This window comes from Brachyhypopomus gauderio, chromosome 10 (assembly GCF_052324685.1).
Source record: "Brachyhypopomus gauderio isolate BG-103 chromosome 10, BGAUD_0.2, whole genome shotgun sequence".
Lineage (NCBI taxonomy): Eukaryota > Metazoa > Chordata > Actinopteri > Gymnotiformes > Hypopomidae > Brachyhypopomus > Brachyhypopomus gauderio.
The window spans coordinates 17,186,396-17,204,142 of record NC_135220.1 but is presented as its reverse complement, the minus strand read 5'-3'; the positions used below and the strand labels follow the sequence as shown (position 1 = coordinate 17,204,142).

The 17,747-nt window shown below is 49.8% G+C and overlaps 1 protein-coding gene across 4 annotated transcripts in view; it reads left to right on the top strand.

Moving 5' to 3' along the window:
- Positions 1–17,747, top strand: part of LOC143525755 (uncharacterized) — a 30,000-nt gene continuing 12,253 nt past the window's right edge. For 2 of the 4 annotated variants that reach the window (XR_013133728.1, XM_077020048.1), the window contains exons 1-6: positions 1–321; positions 1,187–1,286; positions 4,170–4,651; positions 10,879–13,903; positions 13,995–14,039; positions 16,214–16,332. Coding sequence is in view for 3 of the 4 variants with exons in the window: in XM_077020048.1 (XP_076876163.1) it covers positions 203–321; positions 1,187–1,286; positions 4,170–4,651; positions 10,879–13,903; positions 13,995–14,039; positions 16,214–16,332 (3,890 nt within the window). In the remaining variant the exon portion in view is untranslated. The remainder of the gene's footprint in view (positions 322–1,186; positions 1,287–4,169; positions 4,652–10,878; positions 13,904–13,994; positions 14,040–16,213; positions 16,333–17,747) is intronic. The other 2 variants (XM_077020047.1, XM_077020046.1) reach the window with 2 other exon arrangements.

Below are 17,747 nucleotides of genomic sequence, written 5' to 3'. Positions count from 1 at the left end.
ATGGACGGGCCGCGTGTAACTCCTCCTTTACTTCCTTAAGGTCTGTGGCGTCCAACAAGCTTGATGTGGATGGCACCAGTACGTGGTACCGAGCGCCCACGGTCGCAGGCTGCGTGCCAGACTCTACTAAAAATGTAACGGTAAAAACAACGTTGATCTCTCCGTTTTATTAGACGCGCCTGGTTTATCTGGTCGAGGAACAATGGCGGGATTAAAAAGGCAAAGATCGTGGCATGAGGACTTCACAAGAAACTTTTTCAAACTCTTTTCGAGAAGTAAATCGTTGGATCAAGAGAAGACGGATATAGTGCCTGATCATGGGTAGGCTGTAATCTGAAGTCGTTACGTGCGCACACTCATTTTTTTAACGATTGAAGGTGTTTGGTACCTTTTATTCACGTAATGCAGTGTACATTTGTGCACTGAACGCTGGTCTGCGGTGAGTTCCTGTGTGGATTATAATCCGCATTAATCCGTCTCACTCCTGCTCCTTCCTGCGGCACACACGTCATTTTAATGTTGCATATCGTACGTTAGAAGGCGGTACCAGCCAACACCTGTCACATCTCATATTCACAACATCCTGGTAACCTGCAATTGGTATAAAATTACACTTCAAAGCAATACAAAAAAACCAGGCGGGAGCGTCCTGTTTAATGGCGAGTAGGAGATGGTGGGGTAAAGTACTCATTATATCCTGAGTAACTCAATGGTGAGCTTTACAATTGGAGGGTGGGTCAGCTAGCTTTGTCACTGCCTGTGTTTCAACCCTTCAGAGTCCCTCAAGTCTATACCCTGAAAAACAGGAACCTGAGACTCCCCGAACAGTGTAAAGGTCTTCAAACTCAAAAATGTTACAAAATCTTAAACGGGGCAGCTGCTGTATTGGTGGTAGTGGAGTTATACGGTATACTGTCATTGTTAGGGAAAGGTCATTTTCTGTCCCTATGCTGAGAATCTCAGAATTTCACTTTTAACAGTGAGCCACTTGTTTTATTACCTACTTACTTAATTATTTTATTAGCTATTTACTTAACTATTTTATTACTTATTTGCTTAATTCTTTTATTGGCTTGTTTCAGAGGCAGGTTCTCAGGTTTTGCTACTGTAGCGTGTCCAGAGAGGGTGTGGCGTGTAGCTCCTGCCTCATCTCCTGATCGTCACACCTCCTCCTGTTTTGCCTCAGCAGTGATGAGCAGGAGGACAGCGGTGGTTGCAGTGAGCTCGGCACAGAGGAGACTCTGCTCATGCTCCAACAGGACCTGGCCCCGGCCCCAGGAGCCCAGGTGTGGTAGACCACAGGCCCTGACCACACCCCCTCACCAGCAGGCCCCCACCAGGGAGAGGTCTTGCAGGGGATTTGTGGCATAGGCTGTTAAATTTGTATGAGAACGATTGCATAAGATGTAGCCCTTGGGCTGCTTAGAAGCTCTGCAGGAGCTGTGTGTGTGTGTGTGTGGGGGGGGGGGGATTATATCATTAATTAGTAAGACGTCACACTTTAGAAAAAAGTACTTGTATCCATGGTTACTGTCTGTACTTACATAATGATGGAAAACATTGTATGCTAAGCTCTACAGTTCGAACACTGTGAGTGTCAGTCAAACCTGCTGAAGTCTGCTTACATCTCCATCACCATTTGCCATTACCTCTGTGCTGTGTGTGTGTGTGTGTGTGTGTGGGTGTGAGGGAGGGAGAGAGAGAGAGAGAGAGGGAGGAAGAAAGTGTGTATGTGTTTTAGAGAGAGCACAAGAGCGATAGAGAGAACAAGAGAGTGTGTGAGTGTGTGAGAGAGAGTGTGTGTGTGTGTGTGTGTGTGTGTGTGTGTGTGTGTGTGTGTGTATGTGTGTGTGTCATTAGGTAGAATTGGAGCTGGAGGGCAGTAAATGGTGCCTGAGCAGCTGTCCTCCATGTATGGAGCTGTTAGAGAGCCTCTTCACAATTGCCAGACACATATGCTGTAACATCTCACACACTGCTGCACTGGCAGGCCTGACGTAGTCCTGTTTGTGGAGCCCACCACTGGGGTCCATCTCTGGCTGGTCAACTGCCTGTGTGGTTTGCTTATACCTCAGCTCCAGTCCTCAGAGTGTGTGTGTGTGTGTGTGTGTGTGTGTGTGTGTGTGTGTGTGTGTGTGTGTGTGTGTGTGTGTGTGTGTGTGTGTGTGTGTGTGTGTGTGTGTGAGAGAGAGTGTGTGTGAGAGTGTGTGTGTGTGTGTGTGTGTGAGAGAGTGTGTGTGTGTGTGTGTGTGTGTGTGTGTGTGTGTGTGTGTGTGTGTGTGTGAGAGAGTGTGTGTGTGTGTGTGTGTGTGTGTGTGTGTGTGTGTGTGTGTGTGTGTGTGAGAGAGTGTGTGTGTGTGGGTGTGTGTGTGTGTGTGGGCTGGGCCGTGTATGCCAGCGCATCGCCTGACCTCTCTCTTTCCCCTCCTTCACCTTGGTTTGTCCCCGTTGACTGTATAGACCAGGGCTATTCAACTATATTTTTCTGCGGGCCAGATTTGGCAGAGAGCTCTGGGCCGCCAGTTGAATAGCCCTGGTATAGACTGTATATAGACTGTATGTAGACTGTAGCAGAAAGCGAGGCAGGGCCTGCTCTTTCTCAGAGGGTGTTGGGTTTGACAGCCAGGGAATGTGGTCATCAGGGCTGAGGTCAGTGGGACAGGACCTCTCCTCCCTCATCAGCTTCCTCTCCAGTATCCGCACACTTTCCTTGCTGAAACAGCAGAGGGAAAGAAAGAGACGGGGGGGGTGTCACGAGATGAGGATAAAGTACGGATGCGAACTGGGCTGAGCTCTGGTGGTGGAGGTGGGAGAAACTCCTCCAGACGAGGGGTGACGTGAGCCCTGGCAGACGTGAGACCAGGCGGACGTGAGCCCGGGCATACGTGAGCCCAGGAAGGCTGCTCCACCAGGCCCCACTTTTCCTGCCACTTGAGTGTTGTTTTATTTCTTTCTTCTTAACACTTTGCTGCTCAGTTGCATCCTGTGGGCCTCCACTCCTGTTACTGTAAAGCTGAACGACGCTGCTCTGCCACCTCAGGGTTGCTGTCGGCTTTGAATGGGGGTCAGAGGTCGAGGGGGGGCTTGTTCCGGTCTCTGTAGGAGCCCTATTGTGTGTGTTCTTGGGATAACAGCTGTGCATGGTGCCCTACATACGCTAATCTTCAGATCTCCTCGGATCAGAGAGTCCTTTCACTCCTGTGTGAACTACAGGGAGGCCTGCAGAAACACGACTGGCAAAGCTCTGAAGGCGTTTTATTGGTTGTTTATTCATTAAGCATAAATATGTTTTCTTTCTTTTGCAGTATAATATATCTGATTCAGTCACTTGTACGTGTTCTGTTATATCCAAGATCACTAACCTAGATGGCTAATCTAGATGGCTAATCTAGATGTTAGTTATGATGGGAGGGAGGACGTGTTCATGCTTCAGAACCCTTGCTCATCATTTTGATGAAAATGAAACATCTGACCTTTGATTAGAAATGTGGTTTTCTCACATTTTGTATGATTACATTATTATGTATGTTGGTACCATTTTTCTTTAGATTTATTTTAGTGCTGTCAATTCCAGGTGCCGCGATTAAAAGTCCTCACCAGGATTTTGCTCAAGCTTGCTAGATTTTCTAATTAGCAATCCAGGTAAAATTAGTGGAATCAACACAATCTAGGAAGCCTGAGCAAAATCCTGGTGAGGACTTTTAATTACGGCACCTGGAATTAACAGCACTAATTTATTTACATTACAGAATGTCTTGATTCTCTATTTTGGATTCGGTCTGGGTGAGTGGAATGTGTCTTGGTAGCTGTTGTGCTGTTGGCATTGAAGGAGTTAACATTGCAGTGGGCAGGGCTGGTGTTGTCAGGGGAGGGGCTGGTGTTGTCAGGGGAGGGGCTGGTGTTGTCAGGGGAGGGGGTGGGGAGGCAGCAGGAGGAACAGCCTGCTGTCTCTCTCGCATTAGCATTTCAGAGACAGTGGCTGCCGAAACAGTGGAGCCACCAGGAGCTAGGTAGTCCTCGCGATTAGCACTAGTGCACACTACAGCTCCGCGATCTTACTGGGCTGTATTGATTCTCTCTCTCTCTCTCTCTCTCTCACTCACTCTCTCTCTCTCTCTCTCTTTCTGCGTCTGTGTTTGTTTGTGTGTGTGTGTGCTGACTGCGTGTAGACACTGGAGCACTCGGAGCAGGACGGGACGGTAGACGGAGACGCCGCTCCAGACGGCGAGGGCGTCGTGCAAGGCGATGCGGAGAGCGACCCTCCCTCCGCCACGCCTCCCGCCACGGAGACCAGCACGCCGGCGCCCCCTGCAGAAGGCTTCTTCCGCCGCCTGGGCAGCCTGTTCCTGTTCACACGGGCCGAGCCTCGAGGAGGAGAGCGGCAGAGTCTCCCCAGAGCGGAGGCGCAGGGATCAGGGGACGAGGAGCAGGCTGACCCCGGAGCCCAGCTCAGAGGAGAGAGGGATGTACGAAGAGGAGAGTGCACGCCACCTCTGAGGCCTCAGGAGCCATCTCACTCTTCAGAGGCGTCTCACTCTTCAGAGGCGTCTCACTCTTCAGAACCATCTCACTCTTCAGAACCGTCTCACTACGGAGCTGGTCCAGAGTTTGAAGACGCACTACAACCTGAGCAAGAGATCCAACACACACAGTGAGTAGCACGGCCTTCTACCTGTGTTCATGTCAGAGGGGTGTGGGTGTGGGTGGGCAGGTGGGGTGAGAGAAAGGTGTTGGTGGAGATGGAGAGAGTCAAAATGTACCATCTGAAGCTCATGCACTAATTATATTGACAAAACACCTTGGAATTGGACTTGTGGACTTGGTCATCTTAAAACATGTTCCTGTGATTGTTCTATTGATCCTGGGCATGACGAGTAGTTATATAGCTGTTATTATATATGATTACATGTTAGTGTGTACTGTTCAGTGATTCATTTAACACTTTCTGCTTTTTTACTGAATTGAAATCCATTTTAGTGTTAGGACATTACTAAACTAAAGTTCTTTTAAGAAATTGCTGAAACCTTCAAGCTATGATTTCTTTCTGCTGGTGATACAGTGATAGTGAGTATGCACTGGTCTGGGCTTGGTCAAATGTTGGGTTCCTGCAGGAAGAGCCCAAGAACTGTGTCTCCATCTTCTGAACACAGATCAGAGAGGTGACGGAGTCCCGAACCTGGATCAGAGTGGTAGTTGAGCCTGAAAGACACTCACTTAAATTGACTTTCCTTGAGAGAAGCTTACGTTTAAGTTGAGATTAAGGCCTGGGAATCGAACCCACGGCCCTCTGGTCACAAGACCAGTTCCCTAACCAATGACTTGATTCTGCAGTAAGAAGATTTACTCATTCCAAGATCCCAAACAGAGCTGCCATTGTGTGTCTGATCATGTGAGATGAACTTCAAAGTGAGCCAGATGGAGACAAAGGGTAGGGAGGGTACCAGGATGTGTGTGTGTGTGTGTGTGTGTGTGTGTGTGTGTGTGTGTGTGTGTGTGTGTGTGTGTGTGTGTGTGTGTGTGTGTGTGTGTGTGTGTGTGTGTGTGTGTGTGTGTATGTGGGTGTGTAATAGGGGTAGTAAATGCATTACAAGGTCACAAGGCACAGCCCAGGGTGATCGTACACGCCCCGAGGCCTGGCACACGGTGATGATGTCATTAACCCCGAGGGACCCCCCCCCCGTGCACTTTCATGTGTGAGGGGGCAAAGGCTCTGACATATACACCAACAGCCTGAGACTGAGCGAAAAAATGCTAAGCGTAGAAAAGTAGGCCGGCCGGATCGCCTTGTTCTGTTCCGCCCTGAAGATGAAAAGAGAGGTTGAGGAGTGGCACAGGAGGATAGGGGGGCGATGATTGGCTAAGCTCAAGATGACACGCTCAGAGTAGGCGGGGACTTTTTACATTCCTGTTCCAGCATGTAACCACCTCAATGTAAACTCGCTACCATACACTGCACACGAGACACTTCACATTGATCAGGTATAGGAAGAGTTTTCTCTTCAAAACATCTCTTTTTAGAACTGATAGAAGGTTTAGTTTTACCTAAAAAAGAAAGAAAGAAAAGAAATATTTATTTTACAGGCTATTGAGCCTGAGTGTTCCCTTAAGGGCAGCTGTGCTGAGAAGACCTGCTACAGGTCAGTATTTATCACTTTGAGACCTGCTGCCGGTCAGTATTTATCACTTTAAATCTGTAAAGATTAAAGCTTTAATACTGCAGCTAAACTTCATAAAACTGGTTTCATTCTGATCATTAATCTGAGGCCTATTATACCTGTTTTGGCCTGATGGTTTCCTAGTTTTAATTACTACATGATAAATAGGTCATTACAGAATGGCTTTCTGATCCACTCTCACTGTCTGTCTGCCACTGTTTCTCTCTTGCGGTCTCTCTCATGCTGTCTCTCTCTTGCTGTCTCACTCTCCTGCTGACCATCTCTGCTGATATGTGCTGCTGTATTTAGCCCCCTCCCCCCATGCTTGTGTATAAGCTAGGATGTCAAAACGGAGACACTTGATTCCGTCCTGGACTCGGAGGACGGTGGTACGACCCCGGGGTACCTCCCACACTCCACTCCCAGAACCGAGCGCATGTCACGTGAACTAGTGGAGTTGTGTTGTTGAGCTGTTGCGTTTGGCTCACGAGAGACTTGGAAAAACACCTCTGTCATGTCTGGGGAACAAGAAGAGAAAATAAACAGAGTCATGGTGGTGTCGGTCACAGAGGCTTACAGGAAGGTGGGCGGCCAAGCAAGAAAAGAGTGATTATACCCAGAATTCCCCTGTGGGGCTGGACATGACACAGGAACGTCCAGGCAGTAGTACCCAAATATGAAGATTCTCTGTTTGGTGTGACCAATCAGAGCTCGTGTTTGAGGTCTGTGGACGCGACACCGTTTAACGACGTCATGAAGAACCATGAATGCCGCCGTTATTCCATCTGGCATGGAGGCCACGCGTCAAGCGTTGTGTAAGAAAAGCACTCCTCTTCTACCGTGTGGCTGGGGGGTGGGGTTAGCCTCCCCCCCAACCCCAGAGAAGGTGATGTATGTCATGGGCTGAGCGGTGATCCTGTGATGGTGTGAGAATGTTGGTGAGCGCCGTGCCCTTGGGAGAGGAGAGAAGGAACGAGGCCTTGAGCTTAAGTGACGACACACAGACTGAAAGACACGCACACACACACACATATACACACGTGTGCTTTCTCTCCCTCACAGATACACTCACACACAGCGTAGTCAGTGAAGGTGAGGCTACTTTCTCCAGTCCTGTAGAACTAGGCCAAACAGAGCAGCTATTCATAGCACTGCAATTAACTACAGGAACCTGACTTACTGTACCTGCTGAGAGGGAGACTCGTATACAGCAAGGTCGCCCCAGAGGGGCAGGCAGGCTCGAAAACAGGGCTTTGATCACCAAAACACCTGAATTGCTGATGATCTGGGATGTTAGAGATGAGTGTCGTCACCGGTGACAATGAGAACCTGCGGTGCGATGGTGGAAGGGAATCTGATTTGATTGTGAGGCGATTCAGCGTGAACCACCAGGGCTGGGATTACCGTGGGGACAGTGGCGCAGTGAATCATAGTGTCCTGGCAACAGAGAAGAGTGCGGTTGTGCTCTGTGCCATCCGTAACAACGGCAGGCTGGGCCGCCCATGTACGGAGCTGTAGCGGAGGGCGGAGGCCTGCGCACGGCCCCAAACCCAGCCTGAGGATTGTAATCAGACCACTGATCAGACTGATAATCAAACATAAACATGCTGATATGTTTGAGGAAGTGAGCAGTGTAAGCTTCGGTATATCAAGCCTCTGTGTGTGTGTGTGTGTGTGTGTGTGTGTGTGTGGGGTTGTATGTGCAAACACACATGGTAAAGGATGGACAGGGACCCAGAGGGGCCTCGTGTGGAACTGGAATCTGTCACTCTCTCTCATAAATCACAGGGTGGCGACGAGCGTAAGTGTTTGCGTAATCGTCCGTCTCCTCTGCAAGAAGCCTGACTGCAAACAGGAAGCAGGAAGTCTTTCGCTGCTGTGGCGGGAGCAGAGGGGGCGGGGCTTCTGTGCACACCAGCCTTGCTGTGACATTCACTCGTTCAGATTATAGCAACAAAAAGGGCAGACACGATGCAGATCACTCCTGACTCGTGTGATCTCTCGTGCTTGTGTGCAGCGTCATGGTCAAGGGCCCACATCTGAAGTCCTCCCATAATGGCTTTCAAGTAGAAGATGGCTGTGCCGTTAGGTTTGCAAGGATTGATGATTGTCTATAGGTCCCGCCCTCTCACATGCAATTGGTCGATCATGTACACGCCCTTTGCACAAGCGCTGGTCACCCTGTTTTATTTCTGCAACTACAGCAAAGATGCGACAAAATAACTGGGCATAAATCATTCACCCCCCCACCTATGCTCAGAATAAATGCTTTTTTTAAGGCTTGTAAGTCAACAAAATAAGAACTGAAAACAAATTTGGCAGAATGTATGTGTAATGGGCAGAGTTTGTGTGGAGATCTGCATGAGACTATACTAGACTATACTAGATTCACACATGTGCACTGTATGACTTGTTCAAATGGCTTTGCTGGATCTAAAACAGACAGCTCTCCAGGAATATTTCTGAAAGGTCTAAGCAGTAGTGTCTGCATATAGCTGAAAGGTGTCAAGTGAAATAGTGGATTTTTATGGCAAAGGACTTTCATTTAGTCTATGACATGCAAATATACATTATGTTCTCTTACTACATTTGGTAATTCTTTTTTATTTGTAAACAGCTGAATGGATTGCAATATGATCATTTGACTGTTCAGGCTCTGAAGGTTATTGTAATTGGTGCTGTAAACAAGTCTATTAAATAAAAGTGTTGTAAGTGGTGATGTAAACAGGCCCCGCCCCACACCCGCCCCTTGCTCCCTGTGTTTTGAAAACTAACGTACGGTCACCCTGTTTGCACGTAGCTGTTTTTGCGAAGGCGTTTTCTTCGCTTCATGTCAGACGAGTGCGGTAGAGACGACTCAGCCTTCCGTGATCCAGCGTGTTGGAGGTCCAGTCACTTTGAGTGGCAGCAGTTTGAGTGACAGCCTTGATATAAGCTGATCGTTGAGATAGTGCACAGCTCTGCGTTCCTCTAGAGAGACGTCGGCGTCCTGCCACTGAAGAAGGACGCTGATCTCTAATGTCTATGTTTAGGTGAAGCAGACTCCTGGGAATCCATGTGCTTTTTTTTTTTTTTTCTTTTGAAATAGATCTGTTTTTGTGCTATTTAGGTTGCCATGGGTATTATGCCCCTCCCCCAGTTCCTCATGACCAGAGAAATAAATATGTCAGGAAGCTATTTATTTCCACACTGACCTGTTTTATTTGTTGAGTAGGGTTTCTACTCGTTGGGTTCTGCAGCTTGTTAAAGTGGCAGTCTAGTGAGGGTGCAGATACGGTCTCAGCAAGGTGTGTGGGGGGGGCTGTAGGGTTATGGGGGTTTGGGAGTAGGGGGGTGGGGGTGTAGGGGGCTGGGGGGTAGGTGATTGTGGGTGTAGGGGTGGAGTGTTTGGGGTGGGGGTGTAGAGGTATGGGAGTAGGGGTGTGGGGTTTTGTGTGTAGTGGTGTGGGGGTAGGTGCGTAGGGATGGAGTTTTGGGTGTAGGGGGTGGAGTTTTGGTTGTGGGGTGTGGGTGTGAGAGTAGTGTAGGGGTGGGTGTTGGGGTAAGTGTGTAGAGGTGTATGGGGTGGGTGTGTAGGGGTTTTGGTGGTGTGGGGGTGTAAAGGAAGGGGTTTTGACTGTAGGGGTGTTGGAGTGTGGGTTAAGGGGGTGGGGTTTTGAGTATAGGGGTGTTGGAGTGTGGGTTTGGGTGTAAGGGGAGAGGTGGGGTTTTAGGTGTAGGGCTGTGGGGCTGTGTGTGTAGGCCGAGGTGTAGGAGTGGTGTTTCTGGTGTTGAGGTGTAGGAGTGGTGTTTCTGGTGTTGAGGTGTAGGAGTGGTGTTTCTGGTGTTGAGGTGTAGGAGTGGTGTTTCTGGTGTTGAGGTGTAGGAGTGGTGTTTCTGGTGTTGAGGTGTAGGAGTGTGGGTGTAGGGGGTGGGGAGGGAGGAGGGTGTAGGAGAGGGGGTGTTGGGTGTCGGGGTGTGGTTGCACCATAGCAGGACAAGCTTTCATGTATCAACCAGTTATGAATGTTTAATGAAAAAGCAGATAAGACGTTGTCGCACTGCTGTTTGTAGGTGCTGTTACAATGGCAGACATTAGGAGAGAGGGCCTGTCCTTTAAGACATTAGGAGAGAGCGCCTGTCCTTTAAGACATTAGGAGAGAGGGCCTGTCCTTTAAGACGTTAGGAGAGAGGGCCTGTCCTTTAAGATGTTAGGAGAGAGAGCCTGTCCTTTAAGATGTTAGGAGAGAGAGCCTGTCCTTTAAGATGTTAGGAGAGAGAGCCTGTCCTTTAAGAGCTGCACGTTTGAGTGCCTTGAATGAAGTCGATGAAAGAACCACACAGAATAAAGCAATCAGAATGAACTGCACAGTATGAACCATACATAATTAACCAAAAGCACATGATGAGCAGACTGTACATAATGAAGTGTGCAGAACGGACCACACAGAGCGAACCACACACACAATCTTTAAAATAACAACAAAATGATTTAGTTCAATATCCATAGATAATAATAAGATAAGAAGAAATAAAGCATCCATGTAGACTCTCAAATCAGTTAAGTATGAAACAGTCCAGCCTTATTAAATCCGTAACCGTAACTCTAATCTTAACCTTAACCAATCCCTTCTGGGAGAGGATATATAAAGTTGCTGTTTTATTAAGCACATCTGTAAAACTGAATTTGTTCAGTGGGGTGTAGATGATAAATCATGTCAGTCCTCTTTTCTCTTGTTCACAGGCTGCAGGTGGAGGCTGAGTCTGAAGGGGATGGAGAAGTTGGAGCAGAGAGCCCTCCGCCCGAGGAGGAGGACGAGCGGCGCCGGGCTCTTGCCTGCCCCCCGGTGGTAACGCATGGTACGTACCGTGGCCTTAGGGAAGTCAGGAGGATGAGGAGAAGACAGGAGGTGCGTCTTCATTCGCCCATCTCGGAGGGGGAGGAGGGCCCTCGCGGTTCCAGCGTGGCCTTCTCCTCCACAGAAGAGGAAGAGATAAGTGCCATCATCTCACACAGAGGCTGCCATGACGGGCTGGCCAGTGCTGGGGCCTCCTGTCCTTCAGACCTCACGCGTCTTCAGCTCCGCTCTGGGCTCGCGGGCCGTGTGGCGACAGACTCTTCCCCGACATGCTCCAACATTCACATTCCAGTCCAGGCAGCAGGAACAGGCAGCGCTGGTGGTGAGAGTGCCTTACACACACAGAACCAAACCAGAACAAAGCCTGCGGGTCTAGAACCGGACGCGGGGCCGACCGCTGACATTCCCTGTGTCGGTGAGAAGGACCCTGATTGGCCTGCTGCCTGTTTAGATACGAGCACGGAGAAGCAAGGTGGCCAACCGGAGCCGTCTGTGTGTGAGACTCCTCCTCCGGAGGCGGGGTCTGTATGGGAACCTCAAACACCGTCCCCCTCTGCTGATGCTTTGTTGTTTCCTTTGACGGTTGAAGCTCAGAAAACCTACATGTGCTTGTCAGACACTGACACCTCCCCAAACCCGAACGCGCACCTTGCATATGCCAGTGCTGCCTCCGACACGCTTGCGTGCTTTGATGGTACGGATATGTGTTCTCAGCATTGTGGGCGGGGCCATGAGGAAAGTCACGCCCCCTGGTCATCATCGGGAACAGAGATGTCAGGCCAGGCGGCCTGGTGGCACGAGCGCGTCCTGGGTGGGGGAGCGTCTCGGATCGAGCCTCGCGAGGAGCCACCACGACTAGACGAGGAGACGTTGCACGTGGAGTCCGTCAGGATGGTGGACAACATCCTCAGGAATGCGCTGGCCGCTCTGGAGGGGATTGACGCGTCCGACCGAGAAACGGAGCGTCTCCCGAGCGGCGAGCTCAACGAGGGTGCCGAGACCGTCGTCCTTCCCGGAGACGCCGTGGAAGGAGCCGTCGGTCTGCAGAGGACGCCCCGGGAACACTTACCTGCCCAGACGGACGGGAGCGCTCAGGTGGGCCCCTCGGACAAGTTCCTGGGTGGCCAGGTGCAGACGGACGGTAGCCGCTCCACACCCTCCTCAGGATACGAGTCCATCGCCGGCTCGGACACGGACATCCAGAGCAGCGCGGGAACGAACGTTGACACCACCCTGGCGAGCGGGCCAATCGGCTCGGAGCAGGAGCTCAGAGAGCGAGCAAGGATTGGATGTTGCTCAAATAATACGGAGCTGTGTATGGAGGGCAGTTCTGTATGTCAACAGAATGGGCGTGGCTCTCTGCATAGCTCCACTTTGCTGCTTGGAGCAAATAGGGAAAAGGGGGAGGGACATAAAGAAGGGGAGGGATCTGTTAGCACTGAGGCAATCAATGAACTATTGTTCCAATATGCTCTTAGTGATAGCAATATTAGTCATAACACAAATATAACATCTGTACAGTCAGCCATATCTGAGTCTTTATCTGGAGTAAATAACGAGCAGGTGCAGTGTACTTTAGTGGATCCAGGGCCTCAGTACGCAGCCAAAGACAATCCAGAACGCAATAAGCATGATCTTGCATTAGATTTGGACTCAGGTGATGTATCTCCACTCATTAGTAGAAGAAATGTCTCAAGGTGGGCGGAGACTATTAATGACTCTTTAACCGGAGTGGAAAGCTGTGATTCAGAACAGCCTGACCTTAGCAATGAGGTGAGGGATCCTTCTGGCAAAGAGGATCGACTCAGTCCGCCAGCCTGCCTAAGCCATGGAGTGGATGAAGTTACACCACCTCGCCCTGTTGTTGGAGAGGGCTTGACGGAGCCTAAACTGGTTTCTCAGGGTCTACAGACGTACTTGGTTGAGGATGTACCCGACAGTGAGACCGGGGAGAGGGAGACCGTCCCTGCCAGCCCGGGACCGACCCGGCCGCTTGGTTCCGAGGCCTTGGCCAGTTGCGACACAGCAGCAAAGCCCTTCCTGTGTAGCATCACGGTTGACCAAAGCGAGACCCACGAGCCTGACGTGTCAGCAGGACTGTGCACGGAGAGAGCAGGGAGCAGGATGGCCACCCTCTCCACCGCGGTCAGAACTCTCCCGGACCTGCCTGGCTCCTCCGGCCGACTCCACGCCGCCGAACCGCACCACGGCCCGAGGGGCTTTGCCGTCATCAGCGAGGAGGAGGAGACGGACTCCGTGTTCGTGAACGACACGGGGCCCACGCTGAGTCCGGGCGCGCGGCGTGCCAGGGCCTACCCCTTCTCCCTCTCCCCCATCTACGAGGAGGACAGCGGGCGGGAAGACTGCTCGCGGGAGGAGGCGCTGCACGTGCCCCCGGCCACCGGCGAGGAGCAGCGTAGCGTGGAGCAGCAGGCCTCCTCCGTCCTGTCCCTCCTGCAGTCTGTCAGCGAGAGGCTGCTGTCCTCCGCCCTCGACGGCCCCGAGGAGGGGGAGGAGGAGGTGGGGGAGAGGCCAGGGGGAGAAGAGGAGGCCGGGGGGATGCTGTGGCCTCCGCACGCTCCCAGGCCCTTGTGGGAGCGCTACGACAACGACTTCGACGCTGTGGAGGAAGAGACCACCCCGCTGCACCACCAGCTCATGGGAGCAGGTGTGTTCAGAGCAGGTGTGAGCGAGGAGGGTGGGCTTCTCGTCTCCGGGCCGGTCCAGGACCCGACCCGAGGGTGGCGCGTGCAAGCACAGGGAAGGCATGGTGACTGCGCTCGGGATGGTGCTGTGAAGACAGCTGATGCACCTTTCTATCAGTACCTCAGGTCCAGCAACACGCTGGCGCTTGACCCGGAGAAACCTCTGCTGCACCACAGTGAAGGAAGTCTGACCTCCACCACAGTGGTACGTGGTGACAAGTTTTTTTGTTATTAATATGAAATTGCATTGTTTTTTCTGATGTCTGATGTGTTTCGTGTGTTGTTTGGACCCACAGAAAGAGACAGGAGGTGTCAGGAAAATCAACCCACGGCCCACTTTGGTAGGTTCTCTCTCTTCTTCTCTCTCTCATCATGTTAATGAACACACCACACACAGTTGCACATGGTTACTCCACAGTTACTCCCAGATCACACTCCTGAGCCACAAACACACCCTGCTCATCCAGAGGTGTTGATAGTCTAAAGGTGACACCCGCGGTCATCCACAATGGAGACTGGCCGAAAATACACAAGCGGGTAGTCATGGGAACACCGAGCGATTGCAGTAAGTGCCTTCTAATTTTGTTTGTACAGAAACATCACCCCAAATATTTGGGTCCGTTAGGTCCTGCCACTGAACTCCTCATTATCGTCCATCTGTCCTTCCCAGCAGAAGTTATGATGAAGGTCGAGTTGGACCGACATTAACGTGAACTAGGGATGCACCGAAAATTCGGCCACCGAAAATTTTCGGCCGAAATGGCTTAAATTTGCATTTTCGGTTTTCGGCCGAAATACTTTCATCACCGAAACAACACGGCCGAAACAATGTGTTGTGATGACGCAAGCAAAAATCGCCACCTGCACGCGCTTATTTGGATAAAGCTAGCAAAAAAGTTTTCCAGTGATGGCGCCGAGGCAAAAGACATTACACCAAAAATTATGGAACTCGTTGCCTTAGACGATCAGCCGTTCTCTGTCGTAGGGATTTCGTAGGCTAATAGAGCACATTGAGCCCCGTTATGTTTTGCCGAGCAGACGACATTTCTCAGAAGTGTGTTTACCTGAGCTGTTTAATGTTGTTGCAACTCACGTCACGTTTTTATGAGAGAATTTATAATTATCTTTCAGGCCAGTCAGTTATAACTAAATTTAACTCGTATAAAATACATATATTTATCCTCTCAGATAAAAACGGTCTGCAAGCGAGTTTAATTTAATTAGTGGTCGGCCGTTGTCAGCGGTATCGCCGTTAACGGCCCACCACTAATTTTATTTTATAATATGCATTACTGTAATGTCAGTGCTAAATAAATATATACAAATCAAATTTTGTAGTTGATTTATTCTTTGAATAGCAATGCCTTGATTTTAGTGAGGTTAGCCATAAATCCAATGTTACTAATAATTGGCATAATAATAATAATAATAATAATCTTTATTTGTATAGCACCTTTCATACATACATGCAACTCAAAGTGCTTTATGTATTTTGGTGTTTCGGTTTTCGGCTTTCGGCCTTGGTTTCCTCATTTTCGGTTTTCGGTTTCGGCTAAGAATTTTCATTTCGGTGCATCCCTAACGTGAACCCCAATCTGGATGTTCAGAGTCTCATTACTACATATGGGATATGTATCAGATTCCAGCACCATATTTGAAAGTGGTCCAAATTGAAACAGAAAATATCAGATTCAGTGTGTTTTTTTGATGTTCACACTGCCAACCGAATATTAAACACATCCATGTAGGGAAAGACCGGGGTTGGGACGTGGTTGTCTTAAATGTCTTATGTCAGATTTATCCATTTCTGGCTTCTCTGCAAAAGATCTGACTCATGTTTGATCTCAGATTTAATCTCTCTTACATAACTGGATATTAATTACTGTTCTGTTTCATGCGAGACTTGTAGGCGACAGTGGGGCTAAGAGACAGCTGGGTGTTTAGGCAAATATGTTAAAATGCAAATTCTTCTAGGATATACCTCTCACTGTCTGTGCTACAGTGTACAATCTCCAACACTGAACAGAAGGCTCTTTTTTGGAATATCTTTTCAAATTTTGCCATCATTTGTAGCTTTTCATGTTAGCTTCCTACAAATGTCTTTTGAAGCTTGCAGTCAGTGGACTAACACCGTGTGTGTGTGTGTGTGTGTGTGTGTGTGTGTGTGTGTGTGTGTGTGTGTGTGTGTGTGTGTGTGTGTGTGTGTGTCCATGCGGGATGTCTCACCATCTCAGTAGCTGATGTTTAATCGTTGTTAATGGTGGTCACAGTGGACAAGACCTCAGGCTTCACTTTGACACGTTTTACCATCTAAGAAGGAAAACTGACGTGACCAGTTTCACTATTACCATAGGCTAAACCAAACGGCTAATGGTCACGCTAACGCCATATTAGCACCTCTGTATCACAGTCTTTAACTTATTGTTCATTTAAAAAAACCAATAGATGTTACCCCACTGTGTCCTGATGACGGATCCCTACTGACTGTGTCTTAATGATGTCTGTGATGACACAGTTACACGTCTCCGAGGGGCCGAGCGGCGGCGGACGTCTGAGGGAGGTGTACGAGGACATGGAGGACGCCCACCAAGTCCTCCTCCCACACGGCGGCACCATCCGGGCCCTGCGAGGCTGGTAAGGAACTGTTTGAGGGGGTGTGTTGTCATGGCGAGTGACAGGTCTTTGTGTGTGACACCCTGCAACAACACCCAGCTGGCCGCTGCTTCTGAAGGACGCTTCACAAAGTGGAGCGTGTTCAAGGACTTGGAATTTAGTCTTGGAATGTGACTCGAGGTTTTAGTTTTGGCTCGACGCCGGTAATTCTGACTAAATTAATAGCTGCCAGTCGTTTGTATGCTGGGCCACACTTAAAGGAATGCTGGGATGCGTCTCTCTGGGTTGTGCAGGTCTTGTTTCTATGACTCCAACTCACCTACTGCTTGTATTCCAGAGTCTGGTTAAGGGCTTAGGGCCACGTTAGGGCTACTTTAGGGCTACATTAGGGCTACATTAGGGCCACGTTAGGGCTACATTAGGGCCACGTTAGGGCTACATTAGGGCTACGTTGTTTCCTACTGCTGACTCAAACTCACTCTCCCATTGTCAGTCTGATTTGCATTCTTACGTACAGGGCGGCTGTGTCATTAGTGGGAGTGAGGAGCTGAAGATGCTGGCTGGTCCCCAGGCGGCCCCACATGGCGATGTGGTTGGGATGCCCTTGTTACAGCTCTATTCTAACCCTCATCCTCATCCTCATCCTCAGCCTGCTGCTGTTCTCACACGGCAGCGCTTGTCCCTCCAGATTTACAACTCGCTGTACTGAGTTCCCAGACGGGTGGAATCTAGTCCAAGTGAGGCCTCCTTGTTGGTGTAGTCTGCCCCAGGACCGGGCCTCGTTTGGACCTGGTTATTAAGAAGAAGTGATCAGGCGGCTCTCCTCTTGAGCCCAGGAAAGAAATACACCCAGGAGAAAGCAAGCCAGGGCCTAACACACACACACACACACACACACAAACGCACGCACGCACACACACACACACACACACACACACACACACACACACACACACACACACACACACACACACACACACACACACACACACAATTGTTGCTCATTAGCGCCCTCTGTACAACAACCAGACTGCTTTGAAGAGTCTGACTGCCTTGCAGAGTATGTTGTCTATGTTGTGCTGTGGGGTTTTGTCAAGCTGTCTTTGTTGGCTGAAAACACAAGAATGTGCGGGTATGCAGACCGAGCAGGCTGAGATTGTTCTGACACACTGGAGTACTTTGAAATTTGATTTCCACCTAAAACTTCATTCAGGATATTGATTGTGTCTCAGCCCAAGCAGAGAGCGAAAGAGAGAGAAAGAATCAGATAGCGTTCCGCTAACCTTTTCACACAAGTGCTTCTGTCTGGATCAATGGGCCAAGTCTTGCTGCTTAAGAGCGCTCAGCTGATGTTCTGATGGATGGTTAATGCACCAGGACTGTCATGGACGCTCCCCATGATGCATTTCTGCATTTACTCCTGGCTCTGATGGGCC